This window comes from Falco biarmicus, chromosome 7, assembly GCF_023638135.1.
Source record: "Falco biarmicus isolate bFalBia1 chromosome 7, bFalBia1.pri, whole genome shotgun sequence".
In the NCBI taxonomy this organism is placed as follows: domain Eukaryota; kingdom Metazoa; phylum Chordata; class Aves; order Falconiformes; family Falconidae; genus Falco; species Falco biarmicus.
Window position 1 is genome coordinate 65,836,829 of NC_079294.1, and position 18,308 is coordinate 65,855,136.

General features: G+C 43.2%; 1 protein-coding gene across 2 annotated transcripts in view; it reads right to left on the bottom strand.

Moving 5' to 3' along the window:
• IGF1R (insulin like growth factor 1 receptor) overlaps positions 1–18,308 on the bottom strand; it is a 195,473-nt gene that overhangs the window by 7,784 nt on the left and 169,381 nt on the right. For both annotated transcript variants that reach the window (XM_056345072.1, XM_056345071.1), the window contains exons 16-20: positions 15,901–16,130; positions 15,516–15,626; positions 13,285–13,444; positions 10,897–11,026; positions 6,199–6,333 (exon numbers count right to left, since the gene is read on the bottom strand). In XM_056345072.1, the coding sequence (XP_056201047.1) occupies positions 6,199–6,333; positions 10,897–11,026; positions 13,285–13,444; positions 15,516–15,626; positions 15,901–16,130 (766 nt within the window). The remainder of the gene's footprint in view (positions 1–6,198; positions 6,334–10,896; positions 11,027–13,284; positions 13,445–15,515; positions 15,627–15,900; positions 16,131–18,308) is intronic.

The following is an 18,308-nucleotide window of genomic DNA, read 5'->3' on the forward strand; positions in this document are numbered from 1 at the left end:
TCGGACCACGCGCTTTAGAAAATTGTTCAATTCTGATGGAAGACGAAGTGACAGAATTTTTACAGGCTGAGATCCCTGTGTCACATCTCGACCTCCTTTCCAATCACTGATTTACTTCTATAGCTCCTAGCGCAACCTCCTCTGCTCCCGTCCACACGCTCGCCCATGAACAGTCTTGTGGGTGCCTGACATCCAGAAGCATTTTGTACTTTTATTCTGAATTGACATTTCTCTCTTTTTCCTCCAAAATATCCTGTGCTTACTCAGCCATACAGCTACATGAGAGTGCCTCTCAGAGTATCTTTTTCAAACTACCAGTCCCTCTCCTATCAGTGTTGTCTTGGAGAGAATTAAAATAGGAAACACACAAAGTAAAGCACTGCTTTTTTTCCTCCTGAAGAACAAAAAATTACATTAAACTTAATTGTAATCCCCAAAAGACATTTGCCAATCTCAAAGACATTCTCTAATCTTTTATTTGAAAATTATGTTGTTTTCATTTATGGCCAGGGATGCATTAATATTTTAGGGAGTGTGAGATCATCTGTTTAAGCACATCCATGATTAGATCAGTACAACGTCCCATGCTGGCAAAACAAAACCACAAAATGAAACAGTAATACATACATAATGAAAACAGCATTTTCATGACACAGCAAAATTGGATATTCCTGAGAGATCACCCTGAGCTTTGAACACAACACAAGAAAGGATTTCACTGTTTGTGAAGGTGGAATAAGGATGACTTCTGTATAAGGCAGCACAAGTAATAAGACAAATTTAAATAAGAAAAGGAAGATTAACATTAATTCTTCAAGCCAATCCTCTGTGTAAACAGTACTCAGAGGAACATGCCGTGTGTAGGAAGTCGCCACTGGCCAAAACTACTACCTTCTATAGTAGAATAAGAAAGGCTCTGAAAAAAACCACCGAAGACAACTCTTTCAGTTAAGGGAATGTACTGGAGAATCCTTCACGTACCCTCCAGCACTGCGACCTGCAGTCCCAGTACAGCCCCTTTCCTTGCCTGGCCAGCAGCCTGGTCCAGCGGCCAGCCTGGGTGCCTTTCCCCATCCCTGCCAGCCTTCCCGTCTAAGGTCACCCAGGGTCACCTAAGCCTTTAAGTTTGATTCTATAAAACAACAATACCATTTTCCTACCTGCCACAGATTTTCATAAAGCAAGCAAGCAATTCGATTTTATGCTTTCATTATCCCTCACTGCCTTATGCCCCAGCAGCAGTTTACTAGATCTCTGCATCAGTGCACGGAATGGTTTTATTTCTTAATAAAAAGACAAAAACAAATGAACAAAAAAATCACTCCTTTTTTTGAGTAACACTTCAGTCCACCACAGAGTAACGTCTTACACAGTCTCCACAGTCCCTGCTCTAGAACAAACCTTTTGACAGAACTGTCATCGAGCTGGAAAACCCTGGACTCTGAAGCCTGCTGCTGTGCACCACTGCCCACCCACAGTGGGTCCGGAGCGTCTGGGAACCCTGGCCTGAAAAAAACCCAAAGGAAAACAATCCCCTCCCGCCAGAAACTCACTCCTTGGGCAATAGCGTTGCATTTCCTCACAGGGTGCACTGTTCTCAGCTGCTGCATTCGGGATGCAAACACTGCTGAGAGCCCGTAACCAAAACAAAGGCAATCTCATTTGAAGTGCATTTAAAGTCACAAATATTCCTGTTGGAGCTCAGCTGGCACAACTGTGCATGAACAAAAGTCAGCCACCTGAGCACAGCCTTGTGTCACCAAAAAAGAAGCTGGCAAAACCAGTCTGTGCTGGGCGAACTCCCCAGGTACTCAATCCTGTATTGTAACAGGCACGTAGACACGTAAACACCGCTAAACCAACCGCTTGTTTTTGAGTCTTTAATAAGTCTTTCATAGCGAAAGTGAAGCCGAACTATAAAACCGCACTATACCCTCACCCACAAACGAGGAGGAAAGCTCGAGACATAAATATATAAAATCCATTTCTGTTACTTCATGGCTGTTTCCTTTCCAGCTGACTGCTGCGTCCCTGAATAGAAGCCTTAGCGGGAGCCAAGAACACTGGGTATTCGCTGGCGCTTCGCCCTGAGGCCTAAGGGCAATGCTAAGGAGATACCACAAGCAGCGGAGTAATGCATGTGACATCAGCACAAACAAGGACACGTGATGTTTCTTGTAAGCCATTCCAGATTTAAAAACCCTACAGAGTTCCCATAAAAGGATTTTTTTTTTTCTTTCTAACTCTGTGGGTTCAAAGGCCTTGTTTACGTTATCTTAAACAAAAAAAACCCCAACTTTCCAGTAGACAATGGAAGAATTTACAGGCTGTTAATACGACCTGAGCAGTTTTAACAAGTATGTTTCTGACTGGTGGCAAGCGAGCTCAAGGAAGCTGGAAGCATCATCATGAGATACAGGAATAGCCAGGGTCTCTCTCATGCATCTTTTGCTCAAAGAACTGAGCAGAAACAGAGTTACTTTTTGTACCGAGAAAACAAAAAAACAGAAAATGCAAAGTTACTATAGAAGCTGCATTCCATTTGAGTATGGTGTTCGTACTTTGCATCAGAACCAATTTGGCGGGGGAAAGTGAAAGGATCTCTCCCATTCTGCTGTTGCTACATGCTGACATTACCTCTGCACAGCAGACCCTGCTTTCTAACAGAGTGCTCACCAGAACAAAGGGAAAATCAGCAATGCGTAAATAGTCTAGTCATCTACAATACATGTGGGGGAAGCAATTTTTGCTTCAAAAACAGAGTGGAATTCCAGCCTCCACAACTTTTAAAAGCCCCATGGGAACACACTGTCTGAGAGCTTCAGCTGTAACAAACCTTCTTGCCACACAGCCATCACCTGATGAACACTGCCATAACAATGGTAGTACATAAAAACAGAATTTATTACACAGGAAGAGAAGAAAAACAGCAAAGCTTCTCCTGGCACTGTCTTATTGAACCATCTGTCTTACTGCATGGTTCTGTCTGTAAAACCATGCAAACTATGCCAAGAGGGTGTAGCATAAACAGAACTGAGTCTTGTTTCACCCTGTGCAAGAATAAAAAGCCTCTCGAAATACCGTCCCCCCTGTGCTTAGCCCTTTGACAGGGATTTACCACCTCTCTGAACTGCGAGACAATTGTGCCGTAAAATCCCCCTTTGCACAAGCCCCCGATACAACCAGGCTGCAGAACGGAACCCCTCCAGTTCTTCAAGTTCCTTGGTCTCTAATCCAGCTAGAAGCTACCGACGCGCTGCTGCCAGGGGCTAGGAAAGCACAGCCGCTAACAAGCGTTACTAACATCGCAGTCCTAGGAGAGATGGAACATCCAAGACTGCTTGCACCACCTAGCAGTTACGTGGGGGGGGGGGGGTGGGGGGTGGGGGCAACACGAGGCCCGTACGAAAACCGCTGCGCTGGATGGAGCGTGCACGGCTGTGTCCCCACTCATGTGATCGTCGAGGTTAAAACCAGTAGATTGTTCTCTCTCTCATCTCTCCGTTCTCATCTACGCTTCCCCACAGCAGCCCACCTCCTCCAACCGCTCTGGAGGTTTTTGTCTGTCAGTGTACCCCCCTCTCTACAGAAAGGTAAATTTGTGTTCTGCCCCTAATTTTAGTTGTTTCCCAGGCAAACCGATTTAAAGAAAAAAATAATCTCTACATTTGTAGCCTACCACATGAGATATTTGGAATTGCGGCTCCTGGCCCCCTTTCTCACTTGCTTGCACACAGTACCAAGCACAAGAAGCATACTGACTTCCCTGCAGCAGGTGGGCTTCGCTTTCCTGAATTAATGAACTATCACAGACCAGTCAGCCTCCAACAGTAAGGATCTGTGCTAAGAAATACCTTCCACTGGCACAGACATGCCCAAGAAACCTGTCTTTCAACAGAATTTTTTAGCAGCCTCCAAAAAAAACCCCACCAAGAGGACCCCCTATTTTACGAAGGGTTTCATAAAGTGCTTGACAAAGCCGTTGCCTGAAACATGCTGGGGATGCAGGGCAAGATCCACACGCCATTTCAGGGCTCTTGGCAACTCTGTTCCAAGCACCCTTCTGTCCGTTCAGTAGTTTTCCTGTTACCTGAGGTGCTGAGAAGCCGGTTATCAGACAGCTGGAGAGGAACTCTGCCTACAGACCAGGTCTCCGGGCCTGCCAGCAGCGACACGCGCCAGGCTCAAGACTGGCAGCAGTTGTCAGGTTACCGAGTGTTGCACAGCATCTTAACAGCATCTTGGGAAAACGGGATGGAAGACAGGGAAAGAGGCAAAAACATGCAAAGAAAAAAGCACCATAGTAACGCAAAAGCCGTTCTTTGAGTGCCGAATGCATGTGCATAGAACAAAGGTGAAGATTATTCCTGGAGCTCCCTACTGTTATTCCTACAACTGCCTATTTGAATTTCAGCAGGCTTAGGGGTCTGTCCTAATACATAAGACCAAACAAGCTGAAAGGGAGCTAAAGCAAGTCGCAATAAGCTTCTAAGCTCAATATGTTCAAATGTTTTTGTTTTGGTTTTTTTTTTTTTGCATTTTTGACAGAGTCAGGACATTTTATACACAGCTATATCACCAAAGAAAGATGCCACACGCCACTGGATGTGCCTTAGTTCCGAATTCAGCACTGTTCCTTGCTCTGATGGAAAGAAGTGGCTAAATCCAAAGGAAGATTCTATTTTTTTTACTCTGTATCTCTGCAATGTCAGGGTAACGTCTTGGTAGACACAACTAACATGTGAAGAGCTTCTTCATTAAAATCAGCACAAAAAAGGCCTTTGCTCTTAAACACTGGTGCAAAGATTTGCCCTGCCAGACATTAACCAAATTCTCCCGCTTGCAAGCCGGTTTCCCTGGAAGTGGGTTCGTCCAGAAGCAACACCCAGCGGGCAGGGGGGTGTCTCTGAGGAGGAAAGAGAGCGGCCGGTGGGCTGCAGTAAAGAGAGCTTCTCGCGGTGACTCCCCGCCGTCGCCCTGCTCATACCACACACACCCCAGGTCAACGGGGAATTTCTAACGCTGAATCTCTTGCTGAGTTCGTTCTCACCGTAGACTTGTGTGTTTTTTCCTGCGGGCTCGGGGAGCTGACCCCCTTCACACCCCCTGTTGTTCCCCCATTTCTGCCTGCTCCCCCCCTCCACTACACCGCTCTGTGTTAAACAATCCCCAGTCAATCCGACTGCCAGAAATTCTCCACAGCGTAGTGGAAGGGAAAGAATGTGAAACTGAGGAATCACATGGCAGCTACACCTCCCCCTGCATATACCACCCACCCCCCTCAAACAACAAAACAACGCTGCCTGTCATCTGAAACCAAAGCCAGCGCTCCAGCCAAAAAAGCTCTTTTCCTAAGAATCCCAAGCAGCTGAGGCCCTTAAGTGATTGTATCCCTTCTGTGGGCCTCCAACAAATTTCAATAACTGCAAGACGCAGTATTTCCTCCCCAAAAGCCAGTTTGGGAAGTATATCAAAGTAATAAAGTCTGAACAACCGAAACGGCTGTACACAAAAGCCAGCAGAAGTATTTCAACAATGTAAAGCTAAAAACCGAAGCCCGCTGCATCACACCCCTCCCCGGCCGCAAGGCTTTCTATCGATTCCAGGGGCAGGCAAAGGTTTTTCTGTGCGCTGCTCTCTGCGTTTACGGGAAAGGGAACTGTTACCAGGGGAGATTTGTTTATCTCCATGTGATGAGCACTGTGACTGAAATAGCAGATCCAGCGCTGCTTCAGACAAAGGAACGATACATTCATTTATCTGTGTGCTGAACTAAAAAGTTGAATTCCACAGCACTTATGCACAATGCATTCCCCTTGTCCTATGCTCTTTTTTCTCTTCACACTTGACAGAATTACTTTAAGCAGAAGAGACAAGATTGAGACACAAAGTCTTCTGCTGTGCAAACGTCGCTTATGAACTTGTATTAAGTCTAATTTTATTCAGGAACATAAAAATTAGGTTTTGTTTCCTTATTAGAGGAGATAGCCCAAAGTGAGATTCTGGCCACAAGCAAAATTGTTTGCCAGTATGTCTAACTACTATAAAGTACTAGATTGACGGAGACTGTTCAAGCAGCACCTCACATTATGATCACTCTTCAATAACCCCTCCTGTGGTAGACAGGGCAGAAGAGGACATCGAAGGGATCAGGAAGAACAAACGGCACTGAGCACAGCAGTAACTGGTGACACTTACAGCATATCAGGGCAATTGTCTGGCTTTTCCAGCAGACCTCCTTCCATCACAAAGCGGAGCACTTGTTCATTGGTCATGCCTTGGTACGGCTGCTCCGCTAACGTTGCGATCTCCCAAAGTACAACACCGAAAGACCTGGAAAACAAATCAGACCTTTAGAAAGCCAAGCAATCTTTACAAGGATATTTTTCCTAGATGATGCTGAGCAAGTAGGTGTCCATGGGTATTTTCTTTTACCAAAAAATTCCAACTGCTCAAAAATATGCAACTATGGCGACAACCACATCACCTAGCGTAAGAGACTGTTGACTTCAAACACCTCTAGCTGATGGTGAGAAACAGGCTTCCAGTTCTGAATGACTCTTCAGAATGACCTCTGTAAGAAAAGACTGGTAATACTCTATCTCCATTTTTCACACCATACAGCTCAGAGCTGGCCATGATTACGATCGCTCAGTGGTCCAACACCATTTGGTTACACTGGTTCTGTACAGGTCAATCCCTGAAAACAGCTCACTGCACTGACCAGAAGCCTCCTAACCCAGAGGAGGTTTAAGCTGTGAGCTTGACAAGAATCAGCTTGCATCTCGCCTCCCTCTCCCATGGCTTTGAGTTCAGACTTCAGGCATACCGCGAGGTGGGAAGAACAGTGGAGAGGGGAAAAGGAAAAATGCAGGTATGGGGCGAAGAAAAAGAATTTAAAAGCTCTGTTCCTATCTCTGTGCTTCCTGTACAGAGGACCTCAGACTGGATAGACATCTGATTGTTAAAGTCCGCAAAAAGATCCCTGTGTGGCTGGGTGCAGGGAATCAAACCTTCCAAGCAGGTGAAGCTGCAAAGACTGGTTGTTGAAAGGTAGCTCAACAAGCCCTGCTCCCCCAAGCCCAGAGATAGCAAGAAAAAAATCAATATATTAAAAAACCTAAACTCAAAATCTTCATGTAACATATCTCAGGTACTCCTGATAGCCGTTGAGAAGGCAATAAACACAGAACTGTAAGCTCTCATTCCAGTGGAAGCTGCTTTTCATCTGAAATACTTGAGTCACACAAATCCGATTTGAAAGCTGCGTCTTTTCCCCTACCGCTCAAGCAAGCCGAGAGCTAGACAGCAAATGCACGCCACACACCTGTGCATCCCGCCGCCCTGGCCACTAAAAGCAAGCAAACCAACCAACCTCTGCTCCCCAGACACAAACCCACTTCCTTGGGTAATACTTTCCACTTATCCCTCTGCTTTGGTTTCTTCCACACTCTAAGTCAAAGGTGCAAAGTAAGGATCAAGGCATTTGGCACAGCAGCAAGCAACAAAACCAATTTTTGAAAAACACATGGAAGAAATGTGAACGTTCTCTGGCTTCTTGTACCAAGGGCCTAAATTTGCTGCTTCAGCAGCAAAACATGTAAGCCTCCAGGAGAAACTCAGTTATCCCTTTTGCTACATGTATGTAACTGCTCCTGAAAGGGAGCCTTCTGGCTCCTTCCACTAACTACAAAGGACCGCAGAAGTGAAAAAAGAAGCTTGTCTAATAATAGCAATTGATTACTGGTGAAGAAAGATAAACACAGTTATGTAATTGGGTAGTTTGAACTTACGTATTGACACTTTCTAAAAATATCTCCATTTAAAATTAGTTTATTGAGCAGACATGGCTCAAATTGTCTGTCCTGCACTGAAGAGTCATCTACTTTTAGAGCTGCTGCGTGTGCAAAGAAAATCTAGATGCAGTCTTGCCTTCTGTGGCTAAAATGCTGAGTCAAGTTTAGAGAAAAAAAAAGCGTAGTTTCAATGGGGTATTGTTATGAAAACAGGAGTCCAGTATTATTAGCTGGCAGTTACGGTAGAGTGGTTTTATCTTTCAGTTATCCACTGTATCTAAAATGGTTTGTATTTGGAGCCAGAAGCCACAGACAGGCTTGCAATTGTTTGCCTTCCAGGGGAGGGAGGGACAGAGGGTCAACTCAACATTCTGGTGCCTTTGAAGCTGCTTTGATCACTGCAGGAATAATGAGACCAAGCCTTGCACACCTACTAGTCATATTATCATAACAAACAAACACGTTGCTCCTTCAAGATAACTACCAGCCCTGAAAGAATGCAAGGCGCTGAAGACTTATAGAAATACACCCTCACCCTGAACAGTATTACCTTAATTTTAAAATGTTCTCCTTCCCTAACTACAACAGAAACAGTCTTGTTTAATTACCTCATTCTTCAGTCTGAAAAGCAACAAAAGAATGAATTGCTAAAATAAAGTTCCACCATTCAAAACCTCCAGATATTCCTTTTGCAGTTTGCATTTTCACCTTACGGCTAGTAAATACCGGGCTCTGACCACTCGCACAGTTTTGTCTTTTTGACATTCTGTTTCCTAAAACTGATCTTGAAGAACATAGAACCAGATGTCAAAATAACCTACCAAAAAGGCAGGAAAAAACAATCTCAACATTTTTTACTGTGTGATGAAAAAAAATGGCCCCCAAAACGGCCAAGCTACACAGTTTACATGAAGCAGCTTCAAAACCTGAACCAATACCAGTAGTCAGGTGATTTTTCCTGGCACGAAGAGACCTTCAAGGTACAGTGTTTGGTCAAAAAGTTATCGAGAAGTAAACTGGAATGATCGCTTTGGGCATAAGCAAATCAGGTAAATAGACACTACTTCATGAGAGTGATGAGTCAAGCTCCATTACATTTCAAATTCAGATGGAAAACTCTGAATCTATAGCTGTAGATACCCACGGCAAACGCAGATGTATTTGTGTTCTAAACAAGCAGCATATTCCTCACGCTGAACCAGGGGTTTTTTGTACCTTAAGATACTACACCTATGTAAACCAAATTTCAGAATAAGTCACTTCCAACAATTAAGCTGACAAACCATCCCAAGGGGTAGCTGTCTGAAATACTGATGAGAGCTGTGGAGCTAGTCTCCATAGAACATTTTCTTCCTCTCGGTGCTTTCAAGTCAGATTTTACTCCTCCTCCTCCTAAGTTTTCCAGCCTTATAATCAGTAAGCTACTTTCCTTGGTGTGATTCTGGCTAGAATATTTCGCGCAGACTGTCCCACTGATAAACTGCCATACTGTTTGCTCAACCCTGCTTTGGACCGATGAATGCCAAATCTTGTTCGCACTGCAAGGAGAGCTCATGTACTTCCTGCAACAGCTAAAGCACTAATTTAACTCCTGATGCTTGATTTGGCATCATATCTGGGTGGGGGTGTGTGTGTGTGTGTGTGTGTCTAGAATTTGAGTTATGTTTAAACAATAACGTCACTTAATATTTAGAGGTTAAAAGGAAAGCATGTATGGAACAAGTGCAGTATGTCAAAGCTGAACACCTGACCCGCTGCAGTCCCACTTTTGATACAATGGCTGGAGATGACGGCTGGACTTGAAAAGTTATGGTTGTGCGGTAAGAACAGGCAGGTCTGCCAGCTCTTCAACTCCAGGCTCACTCAGCTTTACATCTGCAGATTTTCTAGCAATATATTCCAAATTTACGTCTGCTTTGTGAAGCCATTACAAGTCCCAAAATTCTTCTACTGCAGGGGGACTGCCAAAAGCATGCCTGCACTGTTCCATTAGATAAATGGCCGATACAGGGCTTCCCCCCTTCAACTCCAAGTGGTTATTTTCATCTGTTTCCAAGTTTGAGGGTTACTGGATTCATAAATAAGTTACTAGCCGTACACAAAAAAATTAAAGTAATGTTCTGGTGCTGTGTTTTTTCATGTGCTATATTAATTCCTCTTATGACCCTTTCACTTGAAGCTAGTGCTGTGGACGACAGTCCACTGACTCCCAAATCCTCCAGCTGTTAAAGAAAATGCAGTTTACTACTAAAATACCATTCCTACTGACTTCTAGCCATTTGGAGGCAATCAGCTGCCAATTCTGTAACAGATCAGCAGTAAAAAGATCTTGTTAGGAAGGCAGAGAAACCATAAAAGACAGAGCAGAGGTTTTGCCAGTACACGTTCATCTTCTGCCAAGTTCTCCCTACCTATCTGCAGAATTTTGGGGGTGTGTGTGGAGGGGGAATTGTTCCAGAGTATTATTTCTTCTAAGAAGAATATTTTGAAAGCTCCTGAATGCCTCTATTAATAACTTCACAAATACAGCAACTAGGCAATGTGCTTTTAAAGAAAAAAACCAATTTCTGCATTTTGCGGTATATAAAACAAGCAAACAAAGCTCCAAATGGATATACGCAAGGGAGAACTCCCAAGAAAAAACCTGCTAGTGTACACAAACCATCTGCGGGAAAGCGGAGTTATTTACACAGAAGGTTTTGATAGAAAAGCAGGTCAGCACTATGAACCTTTCTATATTCTTGGCAACTTTTAATGCTTTTCTTGAAGGAGGGCAATTTGAAAAATGACAACTTGCTCTTCCAGGTGAAGGTAATGTTTTTCACTGCACAACTGATTTTACAACCCACAGCAGGAAACAGGCCGCCACTTCCAGTTTTGGAAATCCATGTAATTCTGCTCTCTCCGAGAGCAGAATTTAACCTCACAAGTTTTTGATTTTTGCAATGTAAACACAAGATATAAAGCAGAAAGCTTCACAGTGGAAAAAAGTTACCTTTGAACAGACAGGAGAAGCAGTATAGTTAAGTCTACTACAACAAGAGAAGAGGCTAGAAAGAAGAGGGACTAAAACAGTTTTTCGAGGCCCTTTTTTTGTTACCAGACATCGGAGTGCGTTGTGAAGACTCCATCTTTCAGTGATTCAGGGGACATCCAGCGGACAGGCAGCAAACCTTTCCCTCCTTTACGATAATAATCTGTCTCGTAGATATCTCTTGTCATGCCAAAATCTAGAAGGTATAAATGTTTTGAGTTTGCATAATAACACGATGAACATTTCCGCTTATTACAAGCCACTGTGGCCAGCAGAGAATCACAATTTTGTGCAAACAATCTGCAATCCGTTACCACAACACTTTACTTTGCAGGCACTTTAGATGCTGCCTTAGGGCTGGTTAGCTTCCCTCCCAACAAAACCAACAGATGTTTTTACCGCTGACTTCAGGGGGTGAGAAGTTGGAACGACATAAATGTATTAATATTAAAAGTTCCAGGATTTATGCTCAAGCTTTGCAGTAAGCTAAATCTTCTGAAGGCCATGTAATTCACTACTCTGTTCCCAACATTCAGTGACTGACTCTCCTTTTCGAAGAGTGTAAAGAGCTCCTTTAGCACTTAATACTATTGTCTCTAACTGAAGAATCTCACCTAAAGTAGTAAATGCTTCTCTCCCATTTTTTTCCTCTCCCCAAAGGTAATTTCCAGTTCCCATGTAATACACCGTTCCAAATACTACAGAGGATTAGGCTATTCATTCGTGACTAACACAGACGATTATTAAAGACATACTTCGGGTTATAAGCATGTCCTTATCTGTAAATGCATAAGCATTTGCAAGACTTGGATGTAACAATGCTCATCTCCTGATGGTAACAGACTCATTCCAGCATTTTCTGTCTGTACAATCAGTTTGATGCACACGTAACTGCTGGGTCTTGGACTAGCTTATTGAAACCAGTTACTAAGTTTTTGGACACGAATGAAAAAGTTAATAAATCAGGTGGCATCACATCTCTTGCTAATATTAAATGCTGTGTGCTAACATAACAGAGCTAGGGCAAAATTCATTTTATCAATAGACCTGTAGGTGCCCGTTTTTTTCCTGGGAAAAGTGGAGTGGAAAGAGGACAGGACCCCTCCAGTTCTCAGTCATTATTACCACTGCATGGATGTCATTGTTACCAGGCTTGGATGAGTGATCCAACACTGATCCTCCTCATTCCTGGTCCGCTACGGACACCGGTACCCTCAGTGATTATGACTAAAAAGCCCATCTGTGCAGCTATTCCATCACTCCCACATACCAGGGTGACTATCCTGGCTGAATGGAAAATTCTTTAAAAATGTAATGCAAATAAGAAAAAGATACACAACGAGCATAGGATAGTGTAGCATAAAGCTCCTCTTCTGAGATAGAAACACTCTGAGTTGGCGTGTTCTAGTCAAGATGCTGCTAAACTGTTTCTATACGAAGGGATTTTCAATACTAGTACACAAATGAGAGCAGTGCAGCATATTTCATGAAATGCTTTCGGGGTAACCATGTACCATGTTAAAGGGAAGAAATACACCATCTTCAGTTCGAAGAATTGTAAAACATGCTGGGGAGGGGAGGAGTGGAATGGGAAGGATTCAGGCTGACTTCCCTCAAACCTGCAGAAAATGCACAAAATCCCCCAAAGACCTTATTTCCTAATTAACTGACTCAAAATGAAATCATTTTTTCTTTTTCCCAAATGACAGGATTACTTACACAAATTATCAAAATAGCTGAGTTAAGCTTAGAGAAAAAGAATTAGTTTCCTACAGCAGAAGGCTGTTGCTATACATGTTATTTTAATATGCACAACTCGAAAACAGCCAAAAGCTTAAAATCACCCTCTCTGGAGAGAATTCTGAAAAAACTCATCTGACACTATTTTGGAGGGGTGGTGAAGGGAAAAAAAAGTGGTGTTCTAACAGCAGAGCAGAAGAAAAGCCATTCTGTTGCCCGGAAAGCAGAACTTCCAGTTCAGACTGGAAAGCACCCAGCTGAAGTCAAGCCTTACATTCCACTTCCAAATCAGATATGCTTTAAAATACTCCTAAAATTCTTATTCCTGTATCAACAAACAGGAGGTGGAATTATTTTTGCACACAAACAAAAAAAGCAAATGACACACCAGTGGCAACTACGCCATCCACCCAGATGTCTGCAGCATCTGCACCTCAAATCACTGCTGCACTAGCTCTTTTTAAACCCCCACACTATACTACTTCCTCACTGGAACGTAGAGGTATTCCAAGAGCTTCAACTCAGTGTTGACTGCTCACAGGTCTTAAATCACAGCAACCCTTCATAAGGAACACATTTCGTTCTGCAGAAATTTGAAATAGAGCTAAGTTGTAAAAGCTCTTTCAAGCAGCTTTCAAAAAATTAAAATGCCTTCTAAGATACTGATTTTTCAGGATGATGCTTTTAGTTTGCGTAAAAGTCACCAAAGCCCACCTCCAATTTTCACTGTGAAGTCTTCTGCCACCATGCAGTTTCTCGCAGCAAGGTCTCTGTGAACAAATTTGTTGGCGTTGAGGTATGCCATCCCATCAGCAATCTCTCCTGCCATCTGAATCATCTTCTTCAGAGTTGGAGGTGTCTGGCCAGGATTATTCTGAGCAAGATTAAGAAGATAAAACAGGTGGGGTGAAAGAAAAAGTGACTATACTATTTCTACATCAAACTGTAACGTATTATTTTTTAAAATTTTTACTTACCCTTACCCCCCTTGCAAAAAAAAAAAAAATAATTCACATTATCACAATTCAGCCTGCCATGATCCAGGCTGAAGAGAAACTCATGATTACATACACTATAGCATCTGCTTAGTGGGAAAACTGGCCATACCAAGCTGGGTTACAAACTGAACTCCTAAACAGCTATTTTATTACAGGACATTCTGTTTCAGGGAATACAAGCCAGAAAGACTTTTTGGTATAAGGATGTTATCTTACGCCTATGAAATGTCCGTCCTTCTGCCACACAAGTTCTGAGACACAAAGCAGAGCGCTTATTTTAGAGACTTCTGCTGTTCTACCATCTTCACAAACAACCAGATAATGTTAAATGATTTCATTACTTGCTCCCCATTTCTCCATAACCAGATGTCTCTTGAATTGTTTCTATTTGTAAATAGGAGAAAAAGCTTATGGGATAATTTCTTCTGAAGCCAATTCGCTCTTTAGTACCACGGATACATGGCTTCTGCCATTCTCATCTCATGGATGAAGGAGTTCAGGTACTTATACGCAATCAGTTCAGTCCCACCATCCTTACCAGTATGAATTTGCCTAAGCCTTACACCCTCTGAATAACTATCGCTGACGGAGTAAACCGCAACCATGGCGTTACATACTAAATGCTGCTAATGACAAAGATCCTAAAGCGCACAGATCGAGTCACTGAACTTCTTCACATTCCCACCCAGAGATTAAACAGTCCCTTACCCAGCCTTCCACGGAAAGTGTTCGTGTCCAGTCCCGCAACCACTTTCAAACTGTGCTACTTTGTGTTGCGATAACGAGACATACCCACTACTTCCAGGCTCCCAAGAGCTGAGTGCAACATACCTCATGGGAGCCCAGAAGATCCAACCAAGAAAGCCCAGATGGACCACCATGAGTTGAATCCCCAGGGGGCATAGGTATGGAAGCTGCATGGTTAAATTATCAGTAATGCCAGCGGTCAGGCAAGTCCTCCATCCACACCTTGTCGAAGCATCCTGCCTTCCTCCTCATACAGGTCCTCAGATGACTTTATTCCATGCTTTACATGCATATCAAGGAAGGCAGGGAATTTAGGCACAGGCCTAAATTCAGACTGCTTTGGAGAGCATCAGCATACAAGACAGAAAAGCCAGGTACAGAGCTCTTCGTTTTGGTAATTTCTATATAATACCACTGTCTTTTTTATCAACTTTGTTGAATTCAACCAAAACTATTTCGTATAAGCTGAAACATTAATAATAATAAATGCTAGTTGTTTACTTTGGCATTTTCTGAATCCTGTACTCAGTATGGTTATTTTCTGTATCCAATCTCTCAAGCAACTGTTCTTGCTACGTGCAGTGCCCTCATTCTCTTGTGCACATATAATGCTCGTGTTCTGTTCCTTGAAGTTACTCACATCAGAATTTCTAGACCAAGGACAAAAGCTGCTGAGCTAATTTCCTATATAGTCTACACTATGATTTCAGTGGCAAGTGACCTATGTGTCATCTATATTCTTCAGACCCTGTATCATATGTGGCAATTGTAGCTGTTACACTGATGGTCAATGTGTTAGACTAGACATATTAGCTAAGATACTAGATTTTTACTTTCCAGCAGAGACAGTAGGCAGGGTATACAACATGAAACAACTACCCAAACATGCACCCTTCATATAGCCAATTTTTTGTTTAACATCTTGACGAGAAATTAAATTAGACAAGAGACTTAATCCAAATCTGGAAAACAGGACGCAGTAACACAGGAAGGGACCTACTCCATGCAGTACATGACTGTTTGCAATGGCTACCTCATGAAACAAAGGTGTTGCAAATCAGAGCAGCCCATGTTTTGTTATTAAAGCTTAAGGAGAAGGACAAGAAAGGGTAATTGCCTGCTGCTTCCAACGTGATGCTGTTTCATTCAAGACGATTCTAACTGAAGAAAGAAAAAAACATCCAGCGGCTCACGACTCACCTCTGTGTCTGGCCTCAATGATCTCAAGTAACTTTTGAGGTCTCCACGTGTCATCAGCTCCATAATAACCAGCGTAGGCTGGCCCTGAGAAACAACGCCAAGCAGCCGAACCTGGAAGAGAAAAACAAATGTTCAGTTACAAATACAGCTAATTAAACTGCAGTAATCGTTACTCATGTTGATATGTAGCCCCAAATACCTGTGAACCTGTGGGAAAGGTTTGAAAGTAGATTCGATTCCACCTTCTGACTCCTGTTTCACAATATTATCAAGTAGCGCAGAGCTGAAGCTAGAATTCCAAGTTCCCACTTCAGTGAGCGAAGACATGCCCTGGCCGCCCTCACGCCAATAAGCACCACAGCCTCGTTACATTTTCATGACTTACCACGTGGTGACAGTTGAACTCCTTCATTACCGAGGCCTCGTTTAAGAACTCTATCCTCTCACGCATGCTTGCGGACTCATTGACGGTCTTGATGGCCACCCGGGTCTCCGGCTCGTCCTTCACCACTCCCTTGGCTATCCCCTCGTACACCATTCCAAAGGAGCCCTGCCCAAGCTCCCGACACATGGTGATCTTCTCACGGGGCACCTCCCATTCATCTGGAACATACACTAAGGAGAGAAAAAACAGGCCACGTGTTCCACTTCTGCGAGTGGTGCGACCACTCACTGCTTTACGATACCAACTGCCCAAACAATTTTACTGTAAAAAACACTACGCACAATGCTGAGACCTTGCACCATACATGTAAATAGTCCGTGGTCTTTCCCAGACATAGGGAAGTAGATGCTTGGCACGCCAACAATCTTGAAGAAATGTGTAGATGGACCTGAAGTGGCCTCACTAGGCTACTGATGCAAGGGGACAAAAATAAGGAACCTCAAAGCACAAAACAAGGGTGGGAAAGAGGCCTGAATCAATACTTCAGGCCTGAGCTTTTCTTGGGATCCTTGATTTTCTAATTCCTCCAGACAGCATCAAAGATACTTGATCATCTGTATCAGTTCAGTGCCTGCTGTATTCTCCATTAAACAGATTGATTTTATGACTAGAGGGAAACAGACTCTCTGATCTAGTAGGCTCTTCGCATGAAACTATTCTAATCACTTGCACACACACTGTTGCACCAGTAAAGGCAGAACTTGCTGCCGCTGCAAGTCTTTGATCTGAGGCAGAAGAGAGATCTCAGAAGGTGACTGCCACGAGGGAGGACTGCCTCAGGCAAGAAGACATCCGAGTAGTCACTGATGCTGCTGCCTATCAGTCACTGAAGGAGGGGACAGTTGTGTCACATGCTCTGGATGGGTGAAATGACAGGATGCAAAAATAGAGGATTATAGCATGAACACTGACAGACCTTTAACCCTAACGGTGCTGCTATAAAAAAATAACCATAAAGTCTTCCACTGCTACTCCAGCTCAACCCATGAGCCTCCTGGGGGCTTTTGGAAACACTGTTCTGGCAAGAAGCCTACAGCAGTAGCACCAAACTAAACCATAAGCAGAAGAAATGACACCTCAAGGAAATTAATCTAATATTCCAATTTCCTCCTGCGCTCGAAGAGCTCCACAGGTACATAATCCATACAGTACAGGCCCATGCTCATTACAGACAACCACACCTCAAGGTGGGGGTGGGGATTAATTATCTAACAAGCAAGGGTTCCAGTAAGAACACAGTTGCTTTTTGTATTATTTTTTTACTTCATTCATTTAGCCAGAAAGCTGAATGTCCAGAGTTCTCCATTCTACAACAATCACAGCACAAGGGCTTTCTGGAGACGCCGAGGATCCCTGGACTGCCAAGCTATTCAGGTCCTGCTGCTGCTCAGGGACAGCAAGACAAGAACTGGCAAGCTCATCTACACCATCAGCAGGCACAGCTTCCTGCAGTGGTGAAGTACAGGAAAGTAACACAGACATACGGAAAGCAAAACTAAGAAAGCACACTGTTCTAGGAACAGCAATTTTGCTTTAAAGAATTTTTATTTCCTGGATGGTTTTAAACACTTGAGCATGATCCACATTGTGTCTCTCACAGAAAACTTTAAGAAATTAAAGATGCCCCCCAAACCCCCACATCTGATTTTAGAACTACAGTTATTTCGCTCTTTTAGCGGAGCACTCAGCACCAATACACCAGCTGGGATCTAAACACTGCCACAGTCTAAAACCTCTGAATACTGTCATTGCCAAATATATACATCAGTCACAAATACATTAGGGCAGTCTGAAACTAGCTTTAAAGAAAACAGTTTGCCAGCTAGAGACAAACAGGGTTATCTATACTCCAGATAAGAGAAACAAATATGAATTACACTAAACATCCGAGTTCATTTTACGACAAAATTTCTGCATGTGGTGTGTCTAGAAGCCCAGAATATTGCTTTTCTCTTTCTCTAACTGTGAAAGGTTGTTGGAGAGCTTTATTGACATGGGAAGTAAGGAGAAAGTATTTTTTAAGCGCTACCCTTTTCCACATGAGAAGTACCCAGAAACAAGCAGCGGGTTTGTTCCAATAGGTCAAAACAGGGCTTAAAAGGGCAAACATTAAAGATTAATTCATGAATTCCTCCTTCACTCCAGTGAAAACACCACTGGACGAGTAGATAATCTGACAGTGAAACTAATGCATCCAAATTAGCCTCAGCTGAATAATCTACAGAAAAAAACCCTCAGAAACTCCCCAGTTTCAATAGACAGGTGACATTCACTTATTATCAGTGATGGATTCCATGGCTATGCTAATAAAACAAAGAGAGAAAGGTGTTTTACAACATCCCTTTCAG